Below are 26,781 nucleotides of genomic sequence, written 5' to 3'. Positions count from 1 at the left end.
TCGCAACGAATCTCTGTCTGTCCAATCGGCGGCGCATTTTTAGCCTTAATCCCGCCGAAGGGGAGGCCTCATTGGTTACAATGCACCTAGTTTCTTCATTGGTCCTTGGATCTGTCCATCAAAATTAGATTGGCTAATTTCTCCCTTGGCGAATGGGCAAAGGCCTCTGGTCTGAGCGTGGAGGAAACGGGGGCGTTTGACATGGATGAGACGTTTTCCTGAGGGAAGCTACTGCTGGCAAAAGTAGCACAAACACTGTTTTTGTGAACTAATCAGAAGAATATGAAGGTTGAGATTTGGGAGGGAGCAGGTCCAAACCATTGACATATTACTGTAAAGTCTCCTGTCCTCACTTTGCACACCTGCAAAACAGGGCGCTTGTGAAATAGAGTGATGGGCATGTGTCCTTGTGTGGTTCTGCTGGTGTCAGCTGAGAGAGAGAGGGAGGGATGAGCTGAGTGCTTGTCTTTCTTTTTTTTTTTGTAGAGACAGAGTCTCACTTTATGGCCCTCGGTAGAGTGTCGTGGCCTCACACAGCTCACAGCAACCTCCAACTCCTGGGCTTAAGCGATTCTCTTGCCTCAGCCTCCCGAGTAGCTGGGACTACAGGCGCCCGCCACAACGCCCGGTTATTTTTTGGTTGCAGTTTGGCCGGGGCCGGGTCTGAACCCGCCACCCTCGGTATATGGGGCCGGCGCCTTACCGACTGAGCCACAGGAGCCACCCGAGTACTTGTCTTTCTGTGCACTTAAGTAGATACACATGAGTGTGTACCTGGGACCGCAGAACACCAATGGCGGTCTCCAAGAGCAACTTTACTTCCTCGTTGGCCCTGGGGGCTTCTTGGATCTTACTGGTATAGAGGTAGGCAGAACCACAGGCCACAGAAAGGAACAAGAGAAACAAAGAGATGAGGTCTGGAAGACTGAAAGAGACACAGCAGGAACTTTGCTTGTCTTGCTCGTATTTGTCTCTCTGGCACCCAGAACAGTGCCTAGTACGTTGCAGTTTCTCAAATATATGCTCCTTAAATCAATGAATGAAGGAAGTGGGATTGATGGGGAACTGGGAGCTAGGGAGGAACAGTGAGTGATCAGAATCCCTGGATGGCTGTCCTCACCCAGACTTCTCCCGCTGCCACTCATGCCTGTGTTGCCCTGGCAACCTTGTCTCCTGGTAACTTCAAAGTGGTGCTGTTGCCTGGAGACCCAGAAGCAGGGCAGAACTGAGATTTCCTGAGCTTTCTCTCTCTCTCTGGCATCAGAAAACAGCTTCACAACATCCCCAGCACACCCACTCACACAGCTGGGCATCCCCACACCCTTCTACACACACACCCATGCTATGGCATCTCTTCATATATTCCAGTTCCAGAATCTCCATCACCCTACCCTGCTGTGACAAAAGCATCCCATACACACTCTGTCCTGCATTCACACTCATAGATCCCTACACTTGCACAGCACACACCAGAACACACTGGGATACAGCTGTCATTGCCACCACATGCACACATGTGCGTGCAAACGTGGACACACACAGTGAGGCACACCATTACACTGCATGGTCAAACACCACCTCAGCATCCCTCCAGCAAATACATAACCTATGGTTTACTTCACATTACAACACTGCAAATGTACAAACACCCAGTAGTGACTCCCACATCACACAGCCCAACACAGTTACATACAGGGGAGCGTGCTGAAAACATCTCCACCTCAAGCCCTCTGCACTTGCTGTTTCCGTGCCTATAGCAGTCAAAAACCCTTCCTTCCTCCCTCCCTCCCTCCCTTCCTTCTTTCTTTCTCTTCTTTTCTTTTCTTTCTAGTGGCATGGTCTTGCTATGTTGCCCCAGGCTGGTCTCAAACTCCTGACTTCAAGAAATCCTCCCACCTTAGCCCCACAAAATGCTGGGATTACAGACATGAGCTACCATATCCAGCTCCTCTGGCTCATTTTTGTCACTCTCTTTAGGTCTCTGTTCAAATATCACCTACTCAGACAGGCTTTCCCTGACCATCTTCCCAATATTGCACACCTTTAAATTTTGACTTTTATCTGTTCGTATTTCTCTTAAAATAACATCATTCCCAGTGTTATATGTTATCTTTTTTTTTTTTTTTTGAGACAGAGTCTCACTATGTCGCCCTCAGTAGAGTACCATGGTGTCCCAGCTCACAGCAACCTCAAACTCTTGGGCTTAAACTATTCTCTTGCCTCAACCTCCCAAGTAGCTTGGACTATAGGCGCCTGCCACAATGCCTGGCTACTTTTTGTTGTTGTTGCTGCAGTTGCCATCGTTGTTTAGCTGGTCCAGGCCGGGTTCAAACCCACCAGCCTTGGTGTATGTGCCTGACGCCCTAACCACTGTGCTATGGGATCCGAGCCTGTTACATATTATTATTATTATTATTATTATTTTATGTTATCTTATAGCATTTATTTATTTATTTATTTTGTAGAGACAGAGTTTCACTTTATTGCCCTCGGTAGAGTGCCGTGGCATCACACAGCTCACAGCAACCTCCAACTCCTGGGCTTAGATGATTCTCCTGCCTCAGCCTCCCAAGTAGCTGGGACTACAGGCGCCCGCCACAACGCCCGGCTATTTTTTTGTTGCAGTTTGGCCGGGGCTGGGTTTGAACCCGCCACCCTCGGCATGTGGGGCCGGTGCCCTGCTCACTGAGCCACAGGCGCCACCCTATCTTATAGCATTTCTTCACACTAGAATGTCAGCTTCCTGTGGATTAGGTCTTTACCTGTTTTTTTCATTGCTTCTAGGAGAGAACCTAACACAAAGTTGGTGCTCACCAATGTGGGATTAATTAGAACATTCTGTAGTGATAAGAGATGCAGACATTTGGCAAATCCCTCATGCGCACAGTTCTTCTTTCTTTCACTTCTTAGAATTATGTCTTCGTGTCTTGATAGGACACTTGCCATACATAGACTGGATTCATAGGGGAATATAGTTACCTGCATGCAGAACTTGACCTGGGAGTAAGGAGCAGGGAAGTAAGTGGCTCGGGGGTCAGTCTGTGTTGCTCCTTACTTTATTGGCATCCTTAAGTGATTAGTTCATGCATATAGCAAACATTTTTTGTATACCAGGGGCTGTTCTAGGCATGGGGACTCCAGACCCCACAGTGAACAGACAATAGACAAAGTCTCTGTCATGGTGAAGCTGACATACTGGCATAATGAGGAATTTAAGCAGTGTATGAGAAGATGATAAGTATATGTGAAAAAAAATTTACCAAGGGATGTTGGGCAGGCCAGTTTTGTTTTGTTTTGTTTTTTTCCAGTTTTAAATGTGATGGTCAAACAGTCTTAACTGGGAAGGTACAATTGAGAAAAGGCTTGTAGGAGGTCAGAGAATGATTTATGCACATATTCAAAGGAAGAACGTTCCAGGTGGAGACGCCAGCAAATGCAAAGGTCCTGAGGCATTGGGAAAAGAAGCATGGGGGGGGGCAGCGCCTGTGGCTCAGTGAGTAGGGTGCCAGCCCCATATGCTGAGGGTGGCGGGTTCAAACCCAGCCCCGGCCAAACTGCAAAAAAAAGAAAAAATAGCTGGGCGTTGTGGCGGGCACCTGTAGTCCCAGCTGCTCGGGAGGCTGAGGCAAGAGAATCGCGTAAGCCCAAGAGTTAGAGGTTGCTGTGAGCCGTGTGACACCATGGCACTCTACCCCAGGGTGGTACAGTGAGACTCTGTCTCTACAAAAAGAAAAAAAGAAGAAGAAGCATCAGGGGGAACCATGAGGGGGCTTTGAGTAGAGGATGATCATGTTTTGGCTTACATTCTAAACCAGAGCTGTTTTGGTCGAGTTAATGAGATGCTGTGAGACCCATAGGGCATATTGAGGCGGCTTTTGAATAAGCAAATATAGGCTTCTCCACCTAAGTTCATCCATCCTGGGGTGGGAGTGAGGTCAAGCCCAGGGCTGCCATCAGAAACCTCTGCAGCGGGACCAGAAACTTCTCCCACCAGTTAACCCATTCTCGGCCCATCCTCATCATCAGACCACAGACAGCGCCTGCAAGGGTGGGTAGAAGTTCTGTCCCTGGTGCTGAGATTTTACTTCCTTCCTGGTCAGGGTCAATGCAACTGTGTGTCGGGAGGAATGGTGGGTCTCAGGTGTGTAAGCTCTGGAAATAGGAGCCATGGCCTGTCAGGCAGGTAGCCCTATGATTCTGTCTCACCTCTGTCTTCAGTCCTCTCATGCTCCCATCACATCCCCGCTGTAGACGTGTCCCACAACCAGCCCCACTATCACCCCCACCTCTCTGTCTACACAGACAGACCTCCCCACTGTTTCTTGAACATAGAAGGCACGTTCCCACCTCGGGGCCTTTGTACTTGCCATTCCCTTTCCCTGGAGTTCTCCCCACTCCACCTCCACCAGATATTTGCATAGCTCCCTCCTTCCACTCCTTCACCTCCAACTTGCCTACTCACAGAAAACTTCCCTGATTACTCTCTTTATTTTTATTTTTTGTTTTTAGACTCTGTCCCTCTTAACCCTTTCCTGTCAAGAAGTGATGGGGATGGGTCAGGCGCAGTGGCTCACGCCTGTAATCCTAGCACTCTGGGAGGCTGAGGCGGGTGGATTGCCTGAGCTCACAGGTTCGAGACCAGCCTGAGCCAGAGCGAGACCTCGTCTCTAAAAATAGCCAGGCATTGTGGCGGGCGCCTGTAGTCCCAGCCACTCGGGAGGCTGAGGCAAGAGAATCGCTTAAGCCCAAGAGTTTGAGGTTGCTGTGAGCTGTGACACCACGGCACTCTACCAAGGGCAACAAAGTTAGACTCTGTCTCAAAGAAAAGGAAAAAAAAAAAAAAGTGATGAGGGAAAGGGTTGATCACCCTCTTTAAATTGCAACATGTTCCTCTCCCTCAGGTCACAGTTGTCACATTCGTCTTTCCTAGCTTGAGCTTCCTCTTTATTGCATATCAATATCTCTCATACCAGAAATCTTAATTTTTCCCTACGTACTTGATCCTAAACTTTGGAATTCAGAATTTTTTCAGATTTTTGAAAGTAATGTGGTGCAAATACTATGTGTTTCATAACACCACTACTGGGGTCTGGTATTGTATCTCCAAATCAAAAAATACAAGGAGATTCACATCGAGTGAAATAACATGACATAACTTCATGTCAGTTCATGTTAAGTTTGCTCCACATGAAGTATGAAAATATTTTAGTTATCAGACTTCTATGAAATTTGAATCTTCATACAGCTTGTTTATTTATTGTATCGAATATTAGAATGTGAGATTGTGCCTGTTCTGTTCACTGCTATAGCCACTGTGCCTGGAAGCACTTATGGTATGGTCTGAATGTTTATATTCCATGTCCTAAATGCATATGTTGAAATCCTAATCTCCAAGGTGATGATAATTGGGAGGGGAGAATTTGCAAGGTGAATTGGACATGCAGGTAGAGTCGTTATCAATGGAACTCGTGTCAGTATAAAAGAGGGTCCAGAGAGGTCCTTTTCCTTCTTGCCATCTATGAAGAAGTGTGCCCTCACCAGATACCAAATGAGCTAGTGCCTTGATCTTGAACTTCGTGGCCTCCAGAACTGTGAGAAAAAAATTTCTATTGTTTATGGTATTTGTTATGGCTTCCTGAACAGACAAAGACAATTTGGCACATGGTAGGTGCTCTGTTAGTGTTTGTCAAATGAATGAGGGAAGAAGGAACACAGATAGGGCAAGAGCAGGGGCAGTAGCCAGACCAACTGGTATGGGGCATTTGAATTTCATCTGCCGGACATAGCACCTCACCTCCACCCTCCACCCCTTTCCTGGTCCCTGGAGGACTCTAGGTACCACATGGCCTGTCTGAAGCCCTCAGAGACATACCTGGCGGGGGTACTGATACTATTGTTCCATGCCCCTTCCTACCTCCCTACTCTCTTCTCACGCAGTTACGACTCAGCATAACCTTATAACCAGCCTCTCTGTGCTCATCCATGCATCCAGGTGTTTGGCTTAGTGGTTCGTAGTGCCTGTCAGCATGCCCCTTCATTCTCAGGACCCACAGGCTTTCCTCCCCCTATTCTCTGTGCCCTCTGAGCCCTGGCTGTGATCAGAAGCAGGCCAGCTGCCTGGGACACTCAGGCATGTAAGGCCCTTCATTATGTGTTTGTGTGCCTTATAGCTTCAGGGGCTGTCTGCATTTGACAGAAGAAGAAATGAGAGCATATACAGGTTAATTAACTTTGCTCAGGCCACATAACCAAGACATGCTGAGCCAGGATTTTAGCCCAAGTGGCTGGTCCCATGGCTCCACACTGCCTCTCCCCGATTGCCCTCAGATGCATTGCGACAATACACCCACACCCAGCTTCACAGATATTTAAGCCCCAAGTAAAGTCCTCCACATCTACCACCCAGGGGAGGAAGGCAGGTGGCCAAACTTCTGTTACAAACAAGTCTTTATTAAAGATGAGAAGCCAGGTCATTATTAAATTAAAGATGAAGAGGGAGCCGGAAAGGGGTACAGTGTCTCCTCTGTCCACTGCCTTTGGCTGCTCAGGTTGAGGGAGCCCCTCTGCTCAACCCATGCCTCCAATAATGGCACATTGGAATGAGGCTGAGGTATGGGGGGCAATGTGAAAAAGGGGAATGTATTCCAAGAAAAAAATCTTTTCCCAAGGCCTAATAAATAACAGAAGGGTTTGGGGTGACCTGGGCACCAGAAAGGGGAGACACAGCACCCTGAACCCCAAAACTGCTGAACTGGGGCAAGCCCTGCTTAAGTAGAGAATTTGGAGGGACTACGTGAAAGGTTGCACACAGGGAAGGGGTTAAGAAGGGAAGGAGTGCCTCAAGGACCCTGCTATGGGGGAGCCTGCCCCCACCCTCCAGAGGGACTCCCTGATTCCAAGAGAGGACTGGATAGTAAAGAATGTCCCTCCTCTCCTTTTCACATGCCTAGACATGGGCGGTCCCCCATTGACTGGACTCATACCCACCCACTCTAGAAACTGTGGAAACCAAGGGCTCCTATTGGCTGTTCAGACGCTGAACACTAGCTAGAGTTGCCATCTTGCCCAGGGATTCTAAGAAGTTAGGGACAGGCTCCCATTGGCTGGAACAAACTCCTTTTGGTTAGATTCTGAGAGGTGGGGACCCTCACTGGCCGGGCAATAGCCAATGTGGTCAGGCTTTGGCCCTTAAAAGGGCAATCTTAGGGGCAAGGGCCCACCCAGCATCTTTGCCCATTGGGATGTCCTAGATGGCAAGAGGGGCATGGGGTTCCCCCAGATGTCCTTCCAGCCATCTTCTGATATCTAGGCCTGGCTGGTTTGGGGGCAGGGACTTTGGCACGCACATGGCACACACGCACACACACGCGCGGCAGGGAAGATGTGGGGACCAGGTAGATTCTGGGTGGGTAGTTGGTCCTCACAGCAGGTGGTCACGGCTGGCAAATAGGTAAGGGCTAAAGTTGTCCCGGTGGAAGGGGGAGGGATAGAGTCCACTCAGGGTGTACAGGTCCCGCAGCAGGGGTGTAGGCAGCAGCAGCTTCCGGCCACGTCCACCACCCCCACATGGTCCCCCAGGTCCAGGGGAAGAAGGCGAGGGGCCCTGACTGGGGGTCGGTGCTGGCAGGGGCAGGGGCAGTGGCAGGGGCATTGGCTCAGACCTCAGTCGAGGGCGGGGCACACGGGGTGACGAACACATGGCTGGGGCCCTGGAGGACACGCAGCTGGGGATCAGGTGGCCACGGCGGGTGCCGTTCTGCGGCTCTAGGAGTCAGAGATCAGGGGATCAGAAATTTGGGGAAGGGGCTATGAAAGCACAGGAAAGACCACTGTGGCAGTGGCTGCCCATCTGGAAGTTCCCCCACTTATTCCCCCACTCCTCCAAGACTCACTGGATGGGGTGAGCCGTGCCGGTGTCGAATGCGGCCTGCAGGCCTCGGGTTCCTGAGACAAAAAGGTAGAAGGAAGAGGCTAGCGGCCCCCTGGGCCCCACTGGCCACAGCCACAAGAGGTTAATCGGGCAGAGAGCCCCATGGAAAAGACAACCATCAGGATTAGCAGTGTCTCCTCAGGAGGGAGAGAGGGATGTACACTTCCATTCTTTGGTGCTATTCTCCTAAGATGTATATCCACAGGGATGGGTGATTCTCTCCACCTCACTGAGACCTCCCACCGTCTTCTCTGACTTCCTGCCTCCTTGAGCCCTCTCCACCCACCACCCTCTCCAGCTGGGAGCAGCCCCCGGGCCCCCTTACCTGGGCCACACTTAACTTTTCGAGGGGGCTGTCCATAGTGAGGGTTTGACCCAGGTCCTCCCAGGGGGAGAGCCTCCGACCAGAGGGAGGTCGGCTCTGGAATTTGTGCACAACACAGATGACCTGAGACAGACAGAGGGACAAGGGAGTGTGAAGGTCCAGGGTCAGTAACATAGGAGTTATGTAAATACGTGTATTATCTCTTTTTTCAGATAAGGAAACTGAGGCTCAGGTTTGGTGCAAACATTGTTCTTTCTACTTTACTAAGAGGTAGTAAGAGGTAGGTACTATTATTTTTTATCCCACAGGGCCCAGACTATGGTGAGGTGAGTAAAGTTGTGTAGCAGCAGAATTCTATCCTGCAGTTTCATATTTTTTTTTTTTTTGTAGAGACAGAGTCTCACTTTATGGCCCTCAGTAGAGTGCCATGGCATCACACAGCTCACAGCATCACAGCTCACAGCAACCTCCAACTCCTGGGCTGAAGCGATTCTCTTGCCTCAGCCTCTCGAGTAGCTGGGACTACAGGCGCCCGCCACAACGCCCAGCTATTTTTTGGTTTGCAGTTCAGCCGGGGCCGAGTTTGAACCCGCCACGCTCGGTATATGGGGCCGGCGCCTTACTGACTGAGCCACAGGTGCCACCACCAGTTTCATATTCTTTTATGTTTTATTTTATTTTATTTCTTTTACTATTTTATTTATTTATTTATTTTTTTTGTAGAGACAGAGTGTCACTGTACTGCCCTCGGGTAGAGTGCCGTGGCGTCACACAGCTCACAGCAACCTCTAACTCTTGGGCTTACGCAATTCTCTTGCCTCAGCCTCCTGAGCAGCTGGGACTACAGGCGCCCGCCACAACGCCCGGCTATTTTTTTGTTGCAGTTTGGCCAGGGCTGGGTTTGAACCCACCACCCTCGGCATATGGGGCCGGCGCCCTGCTCACTGAGCCACAGGCACCGCCCTACTATTTATTTTTAAAGATAGGGTCTTAGCCGGATGCAGTGGCTCATGCCTATAATCCTAGCACTCTGGGAGGTAATGGCGGGTGGATTGTCTGAGCTCACCGGTTCCAGACCAGCCTGAGCAAGAGCAAGACCCCATCTCTAAAAATAGCTGGGCATTGTGGCAGGTGCCTGTAGTCCCAGCTACATGGGAGGCTTAGGCAAGAGAATCACTGGAGCTCAAGAGTTTGAGGTTGCTGTGAGCGATGATACTACAGCACTCTACCGAGGGTGACAAAGTGAGACTCTGTCTCAAAAATAAATAAATAAATAAATAAAGATAAGTCTCACTCTGTTGCCCAGGCTGGAGTACAATCGGCGGGAGGGGGGATCATAGCTCACTGTAGCCTTGAATTCCTGGGTTCAAGCCAAGTGATCCTTCTGCCTTAGCCTCCTGAAGTACAGGCATATGCCAAACTGCCCAGCTAATTTTTTAAATTTTTTGTACAGATGAGGCCTTGCTATGTTACCCAGGCTGGCCTTAAACTCCTGACTTCAAATGATCCTCACCATGGCTAACCCTAACCCTCCAAAGTCCTGGGAATACAGGCATAAGCCACTCCACTTGGCCGGCCCTGAGTACACTATTATTGTTTTATATTAATTTTTATTTGTAAAATGTTTCATTAAAATATTATTTATCTTGGATCCATGCCCATAACACAGCCACATACACCAAGGGTTGCAGGTTTGAGCCCAGCCCAGACCAGCTAAACAACAATGACAACTGCAACAAAAACAAAACAAAATAAAACAAAAACAAAAACGGGCATTTTGGCGGGCACCTGTAGTCCCAGCTACTTGGGAGGCTGAGGCAAGAGAATCACTTAAGATCAAGAGTTTGAGATTGTTGTGAGCTGTGACACCACAGCACTCCAACAAGGTGACATAGTGGGACTCTGTTTCAAAAAACAATAAAAGGAAAAAAATATTATTTATCCTGATTGCTGAGTTTTGGCACCCTTTTATATTTTGCACTCCTCACAGTGCCTCGCCCTGGTCCTGATATTCCAAGGTATATAGGTAAGGTAAGGTGAAGGGACTGGCAAGGGCACATAGAGTTCACATCCTTCACTGTGATATGGTCCTGCCTCTTGGGATGGGGGACTGATAAGGGTCTCCAATGTCAGGATGGCTGGGGAGGGGACTCACCAAAAAGGTGGCAATGGCCGCCCCAGTCAGGAAGCCAGCCAGCACATCGGACCAGTGGTTGCGGTACTCAGCCACGCGGACCACACCTACCAGGAAGGCTGGACATAGTAGGGCCAGGCAGAGCGAAGGTTTGACCAGACGGGAGCCCTTCACGCGGAACACGAGGGTCACGTACATCTGTGAGAACAGGATGGTTAAGGGACAAGGGGAGGCAATTCTGGGAACCCAAGTGGACTCTGTGTTCACTCTAAGAGGCGTGGCCAGTGCCTCAGGGCTGGAGAGTGTAGCCTGGGGTTCCAAGGATGGAGTCATGGACTCCCAGTGGGCTCTGGCAAGAGGTGTGACCATAATGGTAAGGAGAGGGGTCAGGGATTGGACTGGAAAGGGACAGTCCCCAGGGATTGGGTCATGGCAACCCGTGGGCCCCAACTATAGGGCTAAGGGGCATGGCCAGAGCACCCAAGAGCAGTGGACAAGGTCAGTGTCCTCAGTACGGAGTCATAGATAGCAGCATCTAGGCATGGCCACAGAACCAGAGAGTGGAGTCAGAGCTAACCAGCAGGTCCAAGAGCTTCAGGAGGTAGAGTCCTTGGGCCCCAGTGGATCACTGACAAAAATTAGAAACATAATCCCAGATGCCAGGAAGAGGAGTGTAAGCAATAGGGGGTATGGCCAGGGAAAAGCAGGGGACAAAGCCAAAGCCAGAAGTGCCAACTCAGTCAAGAGCAAGGGGTGTTACCAGGGCAACAGGAGAGGGAACAAGACCCCCCATGGGAGGGTCAAGGACTCCAGGGGGCCAAATCAAACCCACCTGCATAGTCTCTTAGCCAACATCCAGGGCCTGTAGGATGGTGGGGACCCGGCTAAGCTCTAGGGTTTCAGAGTCCAGCACTCTAAGGACAATATCCTCATTCCGTAGGAAGGAGTCAACAGCCTCCCTGGGGTGTGTCATTACTGAGTCAGGAGGCGTGGTCAGATGCCAAAGGGGCAGAGTTATTGGGCCACACTAGATTCAGGCTCGGGGGTGTGGCCAGGATAAGAGGGAAGGAGCCAGAGCCCCAGTGGAGTAGGCTCCAGCCCTAGGGACAGTATCAGAGCACCTAGGGGTCTGCATCTAGAGAGGCTCCAGTTGTGGTGGGCCCCTTGCCTGCTGGCTGCCACCCAATCCATATCCCCATCTCTGACCCTGTACCTCCCGAGGCTCACCGCCGTGTAGGTGACTGCGTAGGCGCAAAGAGCCGCATCCTTGCAGGGGAAGGCCCGGCGGGCAGCAGCTACAAGGCTGGGGCTGCCAGCACAGGCGCCCTGGTCAGTGACAAAACGATCGGGGCCTGGCCGGTCTGGTGAGGGCGGCTGGCAGCCCAGGGCCGTGTAGTTGGGGCGGCATACTGACAGGAAGTGCGGCGTGGGGTTGCCAGTCACCACCTGCCCTGCATTGGCAAAGATGGTGGTGGTGAAGAGGCCGAAGGAGTAGACCCCTAGGGAATTGGAGAAGAGAGGGAGTTCATGCTTCAGGACCTAATGTCCCCAGCCCTCCTCCTGAGAGCCCCCTCATGGCTCTACTGGGCCCTTATCTCCATCTTCCTAGGACTGCCATTAAAGCACACCTAGGACCCCCAGTATAGCATAGCCAAGGTCCTCCTTCCTTTGGGGTCACCATAACAGCACTCTAGGCTTCCTCTCCCTGGACCCTCATTAGAGTACATCTGGCCTCTGTCCCTCTGAGATGACCACTATGTCAAGAGTGGGTCCTGGGCCAGGCTTGGTGGCTTACACCTGTAATCCCAGCAGTTGCAAGGCCGAGAAGGGTAGATTGCCTGAGCTCACAGGTTCCAGACCAGCCTGAGCCAGAGCAAGCCCTGTCTCTAAAAATAGCCAAGTGTTGTGGCGGGTGCCTGTAGTCCCAGCTACTTAGGAGGCTGAGGCAAGAGAATCACTAGAGCCCAAGAGTTGGAGGTTGCTTTGAGCTATGACACCACCACTCTACCAGGGGTAACAAAGTGAGACTGTCTCAACAACAACAAAAAAAGAGTGGGTCCTCCCTTGGAACCCTATTATGGACCTTTCAATGCCATCATACCAAGATTGGGCCCATGGCTGGCTCAGTGCCTATAACTCAGCAGCTAGAGTGCCAGCCACATACACCAGAGTTGGCGGGTTGGAATCCAACCCAGGCCTGCCAAACAACAATGACAACTACAACAAAAAATAGGCAAGCATTGTGGCGGGCACCTGTAGTCCCAGCTACTTGGGAGGCTGAGGCAAGAAAAACACTTAAGCCAAAGAGTTTGAGGTTGCTGTGAGCTGTGATGCTACAGCACTCTACCCAGGGCAACAGCTTGAGACTCTGTCTCCAAAAAACAAAAAAAAAGAGAAAAAGATTGGGCCCATAGCCTAGGACCACCTAAGAAAATCTTTTTTTTTTTTTTTCGGCCGGGGCTAGGTTTGAACCTGCCACCTCTGGCATATGGGACCGGCGCCCTACTCCTTGAGCCACAGGCGCCGCCCCTCCTAAGAAAATCTTAAGGGAATCTGGGCCTCTTTATAGCTATCCCCAGACTAGTTATTACTGAATTGATTATTCTTCCCCTAGAGCCACTAATAAACCCAACTAGGTCTCAGCCTACTGGAGACCATTACAGATAAGCTCTTCGCTACCAGTTTCAGCTGGGACCCCATTTAAAGCGTAACTTGAGGGCAGTGCCTGTGGCTCAAGGAGTAGGGCGCTGGTCCCATGTGCCGGAGGTGGTGGGTTCAAACCCAGCCCCGGCCAAAAACCACAAAAAAAAATAAATAAATAAATAAAATAAAGCGTAACTGGAGTCTCATCTCCCTGCCCTGGGGTCCCATTGTTTTTCTTCTTTTCCTGGGTCCACCTTTTCTGCCTGAGACTCCCTTGTGGAATGTTTGAGCCTTCCATATGGCTGGGTTAGGGCCCATCCATGTCCCTGCAATCTCTGTTAGTGAGTCCGTAGACGTGGCAGCAGACTGTGGAAAGCCATAGGGCACTTTCACAGGTGTTTCTGGCCTGAACCCAAGTCTCTCTTTGCCCCCCAGAGCCACCATTGTAGCACTTATAGGCCCTCTTCCTTCCTGTCCATGACCCTTTTCTCTGCACCCACCACCCCACTATTACCATGGAGCTGACTGTGGGTTGCATTGCTCACCCAAGAAGCGGACCAGCCTTCGCAGGGGCGGGCTGAAGCGGCAACAGGCCCCAGACACAATGGTACTCTCCCCAGTGACAGGGATGGATGAAGGTGGTGCAGGGAAGAAGGCACGAGCCAGCTCCCCCAGCAGGATCTGCGAGCAAAACAAAAGCAGGGTCCTCCTGGCCTTCAAGCCCAGTTCTCTACCCACCTCCATTTGGCCCACTTGCCTCCTGGGATGTCCTCCCCAGGGTCCAACCAAGGGGACTACCACAGTCTCACCGTGAGTGTGGGCCCAGCGGTGACCAGGGCATAGATGAGTGCAGGAGGTGCTCGGCTGACAGCCTCAGGCCCTGGGTAGGGCTTGGCATAGGTACTGTCATAGCAGAAGAATCCCTGGGTATGCACGGGGAAGGTATCTGTGAACTCCAAGCGGTAAGCCAGCAGGACCACGATACCCAGCAGCACCGACTGCCACCCAGAACCATGGTGGGGAAAGAAGAGAGAGGGTCAGGGCCCAAGCTGAGGCCACAAGACAGAGACACAGAGATGGAGCTAGAGAGAGAACCTGGAAGACAGAGAGATGGAGATGTAGAAGGGGGTGAGAGAAGGGTCAGGGCTTGGAATAAACAAAGAGACAGATGCAGAGGAGACAGAGACAAAAAAAGAGGAGAAAAGAGGGGAGAAGAGAAATGGGATTGGGAAAAGAGGGTGAGAATAGGGCCAAGACTCAGAGAGAGACAGATAGCGGGTAGTGGAGAAACAGACCAACAAGTAAATAAAGAATAGGAATAGAAGTACTGTCAGCTACCAGGGGTATAACCCTTACTGTGGGCAGGCTTGTACCAAGCCTCTTCCATGAATTATATGTTTTATCTTTATAACAGCCCTGAGAAAGAGGAACTCCAGAGATGCTCATTTGATGAAGGAGGAAACTGAATCTCTGGTGGGTACCTAAAGTGCCCAAAGTCCTGCAGTGGATGGGGCTGAGTGGGATTGGAACCCAGAGAGCACCACTTCTGAGTCCAAGCTCCACAACCACTTCTCAAGAGAAAGGGGACATTGACAGAGATCCCGGAGAGGTAGAGATTGAGGGATCAGGGAGAGACACAGCAGGACCAGAGCCAGGGAAATGGAAAAATGGATATAGGGAGAGACAGAGAAAGAGACAGGAGGAAGGGCATGCTCCCTTTGGGAAGGTACTAGGGTTCTTACCTCCACAAAGACAAAGCAGGGAATGATGGAGAAGCTCCTCTTCAGGTGTGGTCTTCCTCCCGCCATGGTGAAAGCCAGGCCTGTGGAGGTGGGGAGGGAGTGGGGACTCCAGGATGGGGCCTAGTGGGAGGCTCAGGTCACATCTGAGAGTCCTCTGCCCACTGGCCTTGAAGACAATAGGAAGCCCTGGCTCCGCCTCCTGAGCCTGTCTTGCCCTAACACCTGCCTCCCCGACACCACCCCCAGAGTGGTCCTCTTCCTCTGCAGTCTACATAGGAGATTCTAACCCCAAGCCTTTTAGGAGGACTCCGCTTCCTGGGCGGAGAAGATTTTAGAAAAGATTCTTCCAGGGCGGCACCTGTGGCTCAGTGAGCAGGGCGCCGGCCCCATATACCGAGGGTGGCGGGTTCAAACCCAGCCCCGGCCAAACTGCAACAAAAAAATAGCCGGGCATTGTGGCGGGCACCTGTAGTCCCAGCTACTCGGGAGGCTGAGGCAGGAGAATTGCCTAAGCCCAGGAGTTGGAGGTTGCTGTGAGCTGTGTGATGCCACGGCACTCTACTGAGGGCAATAAAGTGAAACTCTGTCTCTACAAAAAAAAAAAAAAAAAAAGAAAAGATTCCTCCAGCTTTATGAGAACCCCTCCCCCACTAGTTTTTAGGGGATCTAATCCTCTTTCTCCAGGGGGACCAAGCACCAGACCACTCCTCTGAGTCCCTTCCCCCATGGCCTCCATAGGGGCCCCTCTCTCTGTCTCCAGATTTGGGCTGATAGCCAGGCTCTCCTCCTCTCCCAGCTGCCATCCCTTCCTTTCCCCTCCTCCCATGCCGTCTGCTTCCACGTTCTTCTCTTCTCTCTCCCCAGTCTATCCCCAGCCCCTAGCGCTTCACCCATTCTCACAGCTTAATCTCACCTGTGAAAGTGCCCTATGGCTTCCCACGGTCTGCTGCCACACCCACAGACTCACAGCCGCTCCTAATGCCCAGCAGGGCAGGGATGGTCACCCCCATTGTGCAGACGTGGAAACTGAGGTCTGGGCAGGTTAGGGTAGACACAAGGCTTGCTCTGCAGTGTGATGCGTGGTGAGAATCGCCAGAGGTCCCAAATGGCCACAGGGTCACCCACACCAGCACCCACGGGGTGCATAACCCAGCATTAGCCTCCATTCCAGACCACAGAAACAACCCCACCCCCCCCCACACACACACATACACACGATGGCATACTGTCCATCTCAGCATGGAGATTGAGCACCTGATGACTTTTAGCCACTGTGCTGGCTGCTGGCTCCTGGTGTACAAGATAGGCTCACCCATTCAGACAGGCGTCCAACACACACAAGGTACAGTTGGCACACAGCCTATCACTGGCAACACAAATCAAACAAGTCCTCCCTCCCAAACATACAGAGGACCACTTCAGAAGAACCTACACACTGTCAAGCCCCACACAACCCCTCACCCTACCATGGTCAGGGATGAATATTCTGCCAACACAGTAAAGAGACACAGTGGGGGTAACAGAACCAGTCACAGTGTCACGCCCCCAATTATAAGACACTCAAAGAGAGCCACACACACCAACAGTCTCTCATCCACACTGACAGTCATAGGAGAGTCATGGTGCATCCACAAACAGAGCCACATGGCCATAGAAGAGCACATAGAAGGACCATAACATACACTCACACACAGGGGCACACTGGAAAAGCAGACGATCACAGCCACACACACACACACACACACACACACACACACACCATCAGAGTGAACACACAACAGGGGCCACACAATGACAGTCATATGCACACCACCACAAGGACCCTAAGACAGCCACATTCAGTGGTAGTCACACAGCCACCAAAAGACAGCCACATCATAGCCACACACACACCAACCATCAGAGTGGTGCCCACGACAGCCATACAATGACAGTCTCATGCGCGCGCACACACACACGCAGACTCCTGAAGCTGCACAATCATAGTCACACAATGAGAGTTACACACCACACACTAACATACAATGACAACCACACAATCACAGTAACCCACAGCCACCCTCACCCCCCCCCACCACGTTGCTTGGCTCCTCAGGCCTGGGGTCCCTTCCCCACGCTCCCCTTCCTCAGCCGCGTCGCGAAGCCCCAGCTTGCCGCCTCCCCTCCTCCTCCCCATGCTGGACCTGAAGGGACCAGACCCGAAGGAGCAGAGGACCCACCGACAGAGGGTCGGAAGCCCAGGGGAGGGGGTAATGGGGCGCCCCCAAACCCCCCTCACCGGGTCTAGGCCACCGCCTAGACTGCCCCAGCACGGAAGGACAGATAGACAGACTGCCAGCGGGACTGGAGGACGCGGAGATGGAAACGCGGTCGGCCCAGCCCGTCAGCGCCGCGCAGACTCCCCGGAGGAGGGAGGGGCGGAGCCTCCGGGTCGCTTATTTGCATAACACGTGGGGCGGGGCCTCGTGGTGGCTCTCTGGCGGTGAGGGGAGGTGCCTCAGGCGCCCTTGGGGGCGGGGCGAGTTAGCACAGATTCCGGAGGGACCCTAGAAGGGTGTCGAGAGGGAGGGCCCCTTGGTGGGGGATGCCGAGGGTAAAAGGAAGGCGGGGCTTCAGAGCATGACCGTGGACCGCGCCCCTCCCTCCTCCTCTGGGCCTCAGTTTCCCCATTTGGGCAGTGGGGGCCGCGGGCTAGATCGCCAGGGCACCCCAGAGAGGACAGCTCTGTGGCCAGTGTGGACGAGCCTCTCTGGCCACTGACATCTGAACAGAATGACTCTTGAGCTTGTCGTACGTATACTAAATCTGGCCTCAAGCTGCCCCTGATTCTAAGCCCACACATCCGGATTGGCCCCTGGGGTCTCTACACCTCCTTAACACTGAGGAGTAAATTGGAAGGTGGGGGCGGGGATTCCCAAACACCGGAGGCAGTTAAGACCAACAGTCCAGGATAGAGGAGGGTCTCGGCTATTTTATTTTCTCTCTGGAAGGGTCTTCAGGGAGAGCAGTCCCGGCTGCTCAGGCTGTAGATGGAGAGGATGGGTCAGGAGCCGGCCTGCTCCAGCGAACCCCAGGGCTGCAGATTGGAGCCCCAAGGGACCATACAGTGGGAGTCAAGGGCAGGCCAGGGGGGGAATGGGTGGAGAGGGGGCTGGGGACTATGCACCTGGTGGGAAGGAGCGGCTCTTGCTGTAAGGTGGCTGGAAAAGGCCTTGGTCTGAGTCAGAGTCTGAGTCCCAGGAATGCAGCGGAGAGCTCACATACCACTGCCCCTTATGCCCTGCAAGAGGGACAGGAATCCAGAATGTGACCCTCCAATATGGGGTCAGGTCCCTTTATACTTCAATGATCCTTGACCCTGATCTTCATGTCCCTTGAATGTGACCCAAGTGACACCAAATTATGACTTAATGACCCTTGAATTTTACCTCATTGACTCTTATAAAAGATCCCAGTGACCCCGAATGTGACTCCTGGATGAAACCTCAAGTGACTCCCTAATGTGACCTCCAGCGATTCCTTAATCTGACCACAGAATAAGAGTTAACAGATGTGATTCCCAAACAGACTCTGAACATGACCTCCATGAGTGAAGCTGAAGAATGACCTCCTACCCCTGAGCAGTGCTCAGCCCCCCTCACCCTTGAGGCTCAAGTCCCTGGGACGGGCCCTGGAGCACATGGTGAGGCTGTCGATGGAGTCCTGCAGCACGTGCACAGCAGCCCTGTAAGATGGGGAGATAGGGAGACAGAGGCCCTGGGACACTCTAGACTGCTTAGGGTGGGGATAGCACCCCCAGAGGTAAAGGGGGGAGGGGTAGCAGGCATGAGTCCTGGGAGGAGAGGGTTGTCTAGACTCAGGTGTGCTCCAGGTTCTGGAGATCCATTTGGGAGGAGTGGGTCAAATGAGGGTCATGGGTCAGAAGTCAGACTGGGGGTTGAGCATCACCATATATCACTCAGTTCCTTCTGGAGTTCATCCTTCCAGCACCCACTGCCTCCTGGCAGCATCTCCTCAGTCTCCAGGCAGGTAGGTGTATCATAACTCTGCTGCTTCATCTTGGTCAGGATCTAGGGCCGGGGGGTGGGGGGGGGCGCAGGGGGTGGTGAGAGAATGAGAGAACAGTGATAACAATAATGACAATATTGCAAGGTGCCCAGCCCTGTTCAAAACTACTTAACACTCAGTTAACACAGATAAGGTAAGGATGTGTCATTATTATACCCATTATACAAACGAGGCAGCTGTGGCCCAGAGAAGCCCAGTGACTTGCCCACAGTCACACAGCAGTGACTGGCAATCTAGGATTGGAACTCAGGCTCCAATCTGATGGTGGAGGCTGGCAGAGATCCCCATATCTTAGGGATCTGCTCAGGGTCCCAGTCTTCTCCACTCACCTTTCGGCACTTCACCTGTGTCTTCTGCATCTTCTGGATGTTCACCAGGTTCTCTGAAATCTCACCCTCCTGTAGCTCTGTGGAGGAAGGGGGCTCAGGGAGACCAGGGCTGCACAGAAGGACCTCCCCACTCCTGGCTGGGGATCCAGGCACTCACGTAGTTTCTTGTACATGAAATTCACATCCTCCCGCACCAGCTCCAACTCCTCCCACAGGAACTTCTTGCTGAAGGGACAATACAGCCTAGACCAATGCTCTCTGCCCAGTGGCTCTCACCTGCTTGCCATGTCCCCATCTTTCTAACCAGCCATGCTCTAGGCTCTGTCCCCCTCCTCCCACTCCCTGCCCTCTTTCCCCTTGCAACTACAATCTCTGCATCTGCCACCTCCCTCAGCCCCTTCTGTCTTCCACATCCCAGCCTCCCACCCTCTCTGCCTCTCCCACCCCCATTCAACCTTCCATCATCTGGCCTCCATTTTCCCAACTCCTGTGACACCCCCCCTCCTGCCCTACAGTGTCCTGTCCCTTGGCCCTCCCAGCCACCCCCAGCTTCCTGATCCCATGGCCTCAGTCACCATCCCACCTCCAACTTCCTGTCTTCCCTGTCTCTGCCTCCCACTCTTTATCCCACCATTTCACCCCCACACCAGCCATCTATCTCCCCCCAGTCTCCCATTCTAAGCTTTCCACTGCTCTCCTCCCGCCTGCTTGCCCAGGCCTCTCCTATTTTCACTGTCCTGCCTCTGGTCCCCCTCCCTGGCCCCCAGGCAGCCCTCCTGCCAACACCCACCAGTCCTGGATCTCCTGGGCCAGTAGCTGCAGGCAGCGTGTGGTGCGGACCCGCTGCAGCTCCTCACTGTCACGCAGGGTCTTCTGCAGTCCCTCCAGCCCCTGGGCTAGGGCCTCATATAGCTCCTGCCGACCCTGCTCCATACCCCACCTGGGTCCGTCTTTCTCTCCCTTCCGGCCTGTGGGGCTCAGCACCTCTGCAGAAAGAGTGAGACCTTGACTGAGCCCACCTTGAGCCCAGGTCTGAACCTACCTTGCCCTAAGTTTGGCCTGACCTTGCTTCAGAACCCAGATCCTTCCAACTTCCATTTCCCTGGCCTGACTCAACCCCACCCTCCCCCAGAGCCAATCTTCAGCCTGACCTTGACCTTCTACCAGTCCTTACCTTCAAGATGCTGAATCTTGATTTGCTGCAGACAGCTCTCCTTCTCCAACATGGTCACTGAGTGGTTCAGGAACTCAAAAGCCTGATGGGGAAGAGGTCAGACCTAGTGTTGGAAGGAGATGGCAAGAGGGGACAGATTTCTGGGTGTGGGGCCAAAATAATTCACCTTGGTCTGGGCCTGTAGCTGGCTCCTAAGTGACTCCAGTTCACACCGCAGAAGTTTCTGGGAGTCGGAAACCACCATAATGGATTTAGCTGTAGGCAGAGGTGAGGGTGAGCCAGGGCTGGGGCAAGGGAAGGGCAGAGGTCAGCAGAATCTTAGAGTAAAGGTAAGGATGGGGTTAAGGTACAGAACAGGGGCCAGCTGACACTAGGGCAGAGAGTAGAGGGAGAAACTGGCAAATCTTTCTTACACAGTCCTGTTGGGAAGGAAGAGTCTCACCTTTGACTTTGGAAGAGCTGGCCTCCACAGGCTTCTAGGGAAGGGCAACAAGAGAGGAGTGGAAATTTGTCCCTAGGCTGCCTCCCTGCTCACCCCAACTCAGTTTGGAGAGCTGGACAAGACTTGAGTCTACTGAGTTCTGGATGTCCCAAACCATGAGTGCAGGCAAAACTTCCAGGCACATTCACCAACCTCCCCCACACCTTGCCCCCATACATGCTTAGAAATGCACTTGTGTGGCTTTTCCTATGTGCAGTGCTCCTTAACAGTGCAGAGCCTCGGCTAGCTCCTACGCAATGCCAGCCCTGTCTCTGGCTTAGGCTCAGGTAATGGCCCTCTTTCTTAGGGACAAATGACATCAACAATGTCTTCAAGGTACATCAACAGTACTCAACACACAACCATACACAGTTACCAAAACACACAACCACAGCCACACAGACACGTGACCTCAGACACAGCCATGAAGGCTAACAAGTCACAAGACCTAGGGCACCCACTTGCATAAATCTCAGACACACAAGCAAGGTCAAACCAGAGACAATCACAGGCAAAATTTTACTGATTACACATAACCATGCACATTCCTTCCATTCATTCCTTTAACCATTCATTAAGACAAGTTTATCAAGGGCTTGCTGCTTGCTGGGTACTGTCCTGGGTGCTGAAAACACACAGAGTGTGTGTGTTCTTAAGGTTCCCCCTGCCCCACAGGGCCTTCGCTAAGCCCCACATTGGTAGATGGCAGTGTTTTCCTTGATTGATGGGATTTCCTGTGTGTAGAGGTGACCTTAGCTATGCTGTGAAGCCTCTTCAAAAGGTCCTGGTCGTTACAGCGTTCCTTTAGCAGATCCGGGTTGGAAAACGATGGAGTCCCTTGTGGCTGAGGCCCTAAGCCCCACCCTGTCCTCCAGTCTACACTTCTCACTGTGTCCTCGGAAACAGCAGGTTCCACTGTCTCTGTCTCTGAGGTTCTGGACCAGTGAGTTGTATAGTGCAAAGTCTTGTCTGAGGCAGAGCCTGGGGGTGAGGGTTTCATTGAGGGCCAGTCCAGAGCATTTCTTGCATTCCCAGCCCCTCCCAGTCCCCCAGTCCCAGGGCAGCCCCCCAACGAACCCCAGTACTTATCACACTTCCCGTTAGCAGGCAAACACACGGAGGGTGAGGAAGGTGAGGGCAGGTAGGACACAGAGTATTCAGAGTCCCGGGGTACACCAGCCAAAAGAGGGTCACTGCAAATAGAATGGATAGGGGCTGCCTTGAGACCAGCCTCCATGTGCCAATGCCTTTCTGACACCCCAGAGTGACCTGAGCACTGGCTCTCCTTTATGGTACTTGTATGAAAGATGATCCCAGCTCCAGGGATTGGGCTGGGCAACACAAAAGACTCAGAAGACCCCAAGGAAAGAAATGAGTCCTCAGAAGAGCTTAAAGAAAAAAAGGAGGGACCAGGATGGTGGTTCATGCCTGTAATCCTAGCACTCATGAAGAACAAGGTGGGAACATCTCATAAGGTCAGGCATTCAAGACCAGCCTGAGTTAATCAAGACCCCTCCTGTGTTCCCAGCTACTTGGAAGTCTGAGGCAGCAGAATTGCTTGAGCCCAGGAGTTTGAGGTTGCTGTGAGCCAGGCTAAGACCATGGCCAGGCAACAGAGCAAGATTCTATCTCAAAAAAAGAAAGAAAGAAACAGAGAGAGAAAGAGAGAAAGAAAGAAACAAAAGAAAAGAAAGAAAGAGGACCTTAACATCAGCCCATAAAGGAAACATTCCTGTCATGTCCAAAAGCTTGGAGGTGTGGAACCATGTGCTCTGTGCTGGCAAATTCAAGATGGTTAAAGGAAGGGCCCAAGAGGAAGCATCAGGAGGTTAGCAGGACAAAACATCTAATTGAGTGCTCAGACACTGAAGGCCAAGCATAGGACTTTTGATCTAGTTCCATAGGTAAATAGGAGCCATAGAGTGTGCAGGAGAGGCAGGGTATATATTCGATAAGCTTAGATGAACTGGTGCCCAGGGCTGTGCTATGTCAGGCTGGGAATGGGAAAGAACTCAGTTCTGTGTCTCACATCCATGCCCCTCCAACTTTAGTTAGGGTTGACACAGACAGAGAAATCTAGAGTAAGACTGCCTAGAAAAACTTCTAGGTGAAAGGCACCTTTCCCTGGGTCACACTCAGCCTGTTCCCCAAGCCATCTAGAACTTTCTCTTCTGTTGTCCTTGTTGGGCCTTTCACCTCGTGTCCTTCCCCTGGCTCGTTCTGTCTGGACGACTCCTAACACACCCTTCAAAACTCTACTCAGCATATCCTCTGTAAAAATCTTCCTTAATCCTGTTGTAGATTCATAGTTTTCGAGCACCTAATTGAGTGCATCCTTTCAGCATTCACTGAATCTTTGCATCCTTTATTCTTCTGCCTGAAATGTTGTAGGTTACCAGTCCAAGAGGCACTGCCTCAGGGAGGTCCTCACTTCCAGAAGCAGTAAAGCATGATGATTAAGCAAGAAGACCTGCCAGTTGAACAGCCTAAATTCATCCCAGACCTTTCCCAGCTGCGTGATATTGAAAGAGTTACTGACCCTCTCTATACATCAAGAATCTCCTACTATATATGAGATTTTATATTATTCACGTTACTCGATTGTTTTGATAAAGAAAAATAATCCAGGCCAGGCATGGTGGCTCACGCCTGTAATCCTAGCACTCTGGGAGGCCGAGGTGGGTGGACAGCTTGAGCTCACAAGTTTGAGACCAGCCTGAGCAAAAGCGAGACCTCATCTCTATTAAAAATAGAAAAACTGAGGCAAGAGGATCGCTTGAGATTGAGTTGGAGGTTGCGGTGAGCTATGACGCCTCAGCACTCTACCGAGGGCGACAGCTTGAGACTCTGTCTCAAAAAAAAAAAGAAAGAAAGAAAAGAAAAATGGCCGGGTTTGGTGGCTCACGCCTGTAATCCCAGCACTTGGGAGGCCGAGGTGGGTGGATTGCTTGAGCTTTCGCATTAGAGGCTAGCCTGAGCCAAAGCGAGACCATGTCTCTTAAAAATAGCCGGGTGTTTTGATGGGGACCTGTAGTACCAGCTACTCGGGAGGCTGAGGCAAGAGAACTGCTTAAGCCCAAGAGTTTGAGGTTGCTGTGAGCATAAGGCCATGGCACTCTACCAAGGATGACAAAGTGAGACTCTGTCTCAAAAAAATGAAGTAAAGAAAAATAATCCATGCTAGCGCCTACCATACAGTATTAGGAAGCTCAGTGTTCTTGAACGTCCCGAGATTGGGCACCGTGGGAGCCCTGGAAGGCTTAGAGGGGAAAGGAAGAAGCCTTTCTGAGCGCCAATTGCTGGCAGGTCCCAGTTCTTGCCTCCCTTCCTCCTCCCACCTCGGTTCTTTCTTCCGCAGTCTCTCCTGGGAGAGTTCTTTGGGAAAGGGGGCGGGGTCATCAGCCTCGGCCCCGCCCCGGGCTGTGACTCGTGCTCACCCCAGGCTCCCTTCCACTCCCACCTACCACATACCACCTATTCATGCTCTCCCAATCAGGGACCGCGAAGCCAGTCCCCAGCTTTAACGCTGAAATTTGATCCCGCGGAGACACCATCGTATTAAAACGCGGAGAGGCTAAAGGTAGAGTCACAGAGAGGGGTGTGGCCGACATTTTAGCTCCGCCCCCTCCGTTGTAGCCAAAGGCCTCAATGGTGCCTTCCCGCTACCGCCCCTCTTAGGAGCTGCAACGTAATGGGATAAAAGCCAGATGGGGCGGGATTCCAGGAGGATTTCTGCTAATCGATTAGTCAAACCTAAGAGGGAGGTACAGAAGGCGGCAAATCTACGCTCCAATTGATTTAGAACTCAGCTGGGAGGTGGAACAATTTCTTGGTTTGGAGAGGGCGGGACCTACCAGGGGAAGAGGGGAAAGTGAACCGTGGGAGTGAGGTACCGACCCTATCCAGTCTGGCCCGGCGCCTTTGATCTCATATTCTGGGTGCTGCGCGTGGAGTTCCAGGTTCCCAACGGAGAGGTCTGTGTCCTTGGGATGAGACCTGGGGTCTCTGTGGTGCTTTGGGGAACTTCATATGATATTTGGGATCCTCTTATGAGAGGAGAGGACTTAGCTGTTAGAACCCTGGGGCGATATTTGGGAGTCAGCAGGGTGATCTCCGAAGGCTGTAGGCTTGAGCTTCTGAGGCTGACCTTTGAGGGTTTCTGAGATGGATGTTGGGGTCCAGAGATCCTGAGATTTTGAGGGCTGACATTTGGAGACATAGGGTTAGGGGTTGTCACAGGATTGCCTTGAGTCTTTCTCACTGTCATTTCTGGGCTACTTTCCCTGGATCTCTACTGAATTGAGTCACACCGGGTGCCTCCTTCCCAGGGCTGCAAGATGGAGGAAGGCGGGAACTCGGGAGGCCTGATTAAGATGGTCCACCTACTGGTTTTGTCAGGTGCCTGGGGCATGCAAATGTGGGTGACCTTCGTCTCAGGTAGGGACTCTCGCCCTTGATGTCATGAGTACCAGTGGGGGGGACAGAAGTGGGAGGGGGAAATGGAAGTATCCTAATAGGCTTGTGGCCCCCTTACCCTACAGGCTTCCTGCTTTTCCGAGGCCTTCCCCGACATACCTTTGGCCTAGTGCAAAGCAAACTCTTCCCTTTCTACTTTCACACGTCCATGGGCTGTGCCTTCATCAACCTCTGCATCTTGGTTTCACAGCATGCCTGGGCTCAGCTCACATTCTTGGAGGCCAGCCAGGTATGCAGGCTTGGGACCATTACTCTCTGAAGACTTGTTTTCAGGATCCCAACTATAGGACCTCCAATGGTTGTACCTTTTTGAGAGAAAATAAAGTCCCCATTCTTCCTGTTGGATACAAAGCTGGGCTCTGGATACCTTTGAGCAGTGCACAGCCTACACAACTATCTCCATCAGCCCCGTCTCTTCCCCAGAGTCCTTCTGTTGACTTCTGCTCCCTCTCCTTCCCCTGGCTGGGCCTGCCACCAAGCTATGGTGGTGACTCAGCTGGTCTGGGGCACTGACCCCAGCTCATTGTTTCAAAACCAGCCTGACATGGAATTTTCAATTTCCTATCCCCATCTACACATTTCCCCAGCCACAAGGTAAGATACCATCTCTGTATCTCAGATTTCTCTACCCTGCCTGCCTCCTGCCCCCATTGTGTTTTCAGATATGGGGAGGTGAGGCTGGCAGGTGTTTCAAGAATAATTTTACACAGACAGGAGAGGGTTATGAAGTTAACCCTCTCCTGTCTGTGTAACTGGAAGTTAACTGGAAGTTAACAGACTTTATTTCCTTTCTCTGTGGGCCCAGTGTCAGTTTCTGTGGTCTGGGCTGGGCCACAGAGGAAAGAGACCCTGCTCTGTGGGTTTCCAGCCTGCATATCAGAGGAGAGGATGCTCAGGAGGTTTGGGGGGGATAGAGGAGATGAAGATGGAACCTTTTCTTGGGAACTGCCAGTTTCAGCGTACAAGAGCTGGAGCTCTGCTTTGGAGATCTCAGTCTGGGCTCTGGGAAAGAGGGCTAGGCCGGCTTTGTCCAGTACTGTCCTACATCCAACTCTAGTCTAGGAGGATGTACAAGGGCCCTCCCTAGGGCCCCTGCTGCCTCCCAGACATGGCTCACTTTGTCCTTCTGCCATCCCTGCCAGCTCTGTCTGCTGTTCCTGAGTCTTACGCTGGCTGCTATCAACGCCCGCTGGCTGGAGCCCCGCACCACAGCTGCTATGTGGGCCCTGCAGACTGTGGAGAAGGAGCGGGGCCTGGGCAGGGAGGTGGCAGGTGGCCACCAGGGCCCTGACCCCTACCGCCAGCTACAGGAGAAGGACCCCAAATACAATGCCCTCCGCCAGAATTTCTTCCGCTATCATGGCATTTCCTCCCTTTGCAATCTGGGCTGTCTCCTTAGCAATGGGTTCTGTCTTGCCAGTCTTGCCCTGAGCCTTAGGAGCCTCTAGCATGGACCCTGAATGTCAATAAATGTTTCTT

At 52.1% G+C, this 26,781-nt stretch overlaps 3 protein-coding genes across 22 annotated transcripts; 1 reads left to right on the top strand and 2 right to left on the bottom strand.

The window, feature by feature from the left end:
• Positions 1 to 6,429: 6,429 nt before the first annotated feature.
• PLPPR2 (phospholipid phosphatase related 2) lies at positions 6,430 to 17,184 on the bottom strand. Of its 9 annotated transcripts, none has more exons than XM_053586465.1 (10): positions 16,994 to 17,184; positions 15,688 to 15,839; positions 14,775 to 14,854; positions 13,842 to 14,030; positions 13,578 to 13,713; positions 11,617 to 11,888; positions 10,411 to 10,587; positions 8,256 to 8,378; positions 7,893 to 7,944; positions 6,430 to 7,764 (listed from the first exon to the last, which is right to left on the bottom strand). In XM_053586465.1, exons 3-10 carry the CDS (start codon positions 14,838 to 14,840, stop codon positions 7,421 to 7,423), a joined length of 1,359 nt encoding a protein of 452 aa, XP_053442440.1. In that variant the 5' UTR covers positions 14,841 to 14,854; positions 15,688 to 15,839; positions 16,994 to 17,184; the 3' UTR covers positions 6,430 to 7,420. The 9 variants fall into 9 exon arrangements, with proteins under 9 accessions (XP_053442440.1, XP_053442442.1, XP_053442438.1 ...); XM_053586467.1 differs by having other exon boundaries at positions 15,688 to 15,807; XM_053586463.1 differs by having other exon boundaries at positions 17,053 to 17,184.
• Positions 17,185 to 17,725: 541 nt separating this feature from the next.
• CCDC159 (coiled-coil domain containing 159) lies at positions 17,726 to 24,400 on the bottom strand. 11 transcript variants are annotated; one of them, XM_053583289.1, is made up of 12 exons: positions 24,298 to 24,400; positions 21,904 to 22,019; positions 21,578 to 21,807; positions 20,788 to 20,821; positions 20,512 to 20,600; positions 20,346 to 20,427; positions 19,962 to 20,157; positions 19,329 to 19,396; positions 19,172 to 19,248; positions 18,723 to 18,844; positions 18,416 to 18,498; positions 17,726 to 18,054 (listed from the first exon to the last, which is right to left on the bottom strand). In XM_053583289.1, exons 1-12 carry the CDS (start codon positions 24,378 to 24,380, stop codon positions 17,933 to 17,935), a joined length of 1,302 nt encoding a protein of 433 aa, XP_053439264.1. In that variant the 5' UTR covers positions 24,381 to 24,400; the 3' UTR covers positions 17,726 to 17,932. The 11 variants fall into 11 exon arrangements, 8 of the variants coding, with proteins under 8 accessions (XP_053439264.1, XP_053439262.1, XP_053439263.1 ...); XM_053583287.1 differs by having other exon boundaries at positions 21,578 to 22,019; XM_053583288.1 differs by having other exon boundaries at positions 21,578 to 22,019; positions 24,291 to 24,370.
• A 158-nt stretch (positions 24,401 to 24,558) lies between these two features.
• TMEM205 (transmembrane protein 205) lies at positions 24,559 to 26,781 on the top strand. Of its 2 annotated transcripts, none has more exons than XM_053583326.1 (4): positions 24,559 to 24,800; positions 25,155 to 25,224; positions 25,368 to 25,531; positions 26,445 to 26,781. In XM_053583326.1, the coding sequence occupies exons 2-4, from the start codon at positions 25,164 to 25,166 to the stop codon at positions 26,748 to 26,750; spliced, it is 531 nt and encodes a 176-aa protein (XP_053439301.1). In that variant the 5' UTR covers positions 24,559 to 24,800; positions 25,155 to 25,163; the 3' UTR covers positions 26,751 to 26,781. The 2 variants fall into 2 exon arrangements, with proteins under 2 accessions (XP_053439301.1, XP_053439300.1); XM_053583325.1 differs by having other exon boundaries at positions 24,567 to 24,800; positions 25,155 to 25,263.

This window comes from Nycticebus coucang, chromosome 3, assembly GCF_027406575.1.
Source record: "Nycticebus coucang isolate mNycCou1 chromosome 3, mNycCou1.pri, whole genome shotgun sequence".
In the NCBI taxonomy this organism is placed as follows: domain Eukaryota; kingdom Metazoa; phylum Chordata; class Mammalia; order Primates; family Lorisidae; genus Nycticebus; species Nycticebus coucang.
Note: the sequence above shows the minus strand (reverse complement) of the source record. Positions and strands in the feature narration are given on the sequence as shown.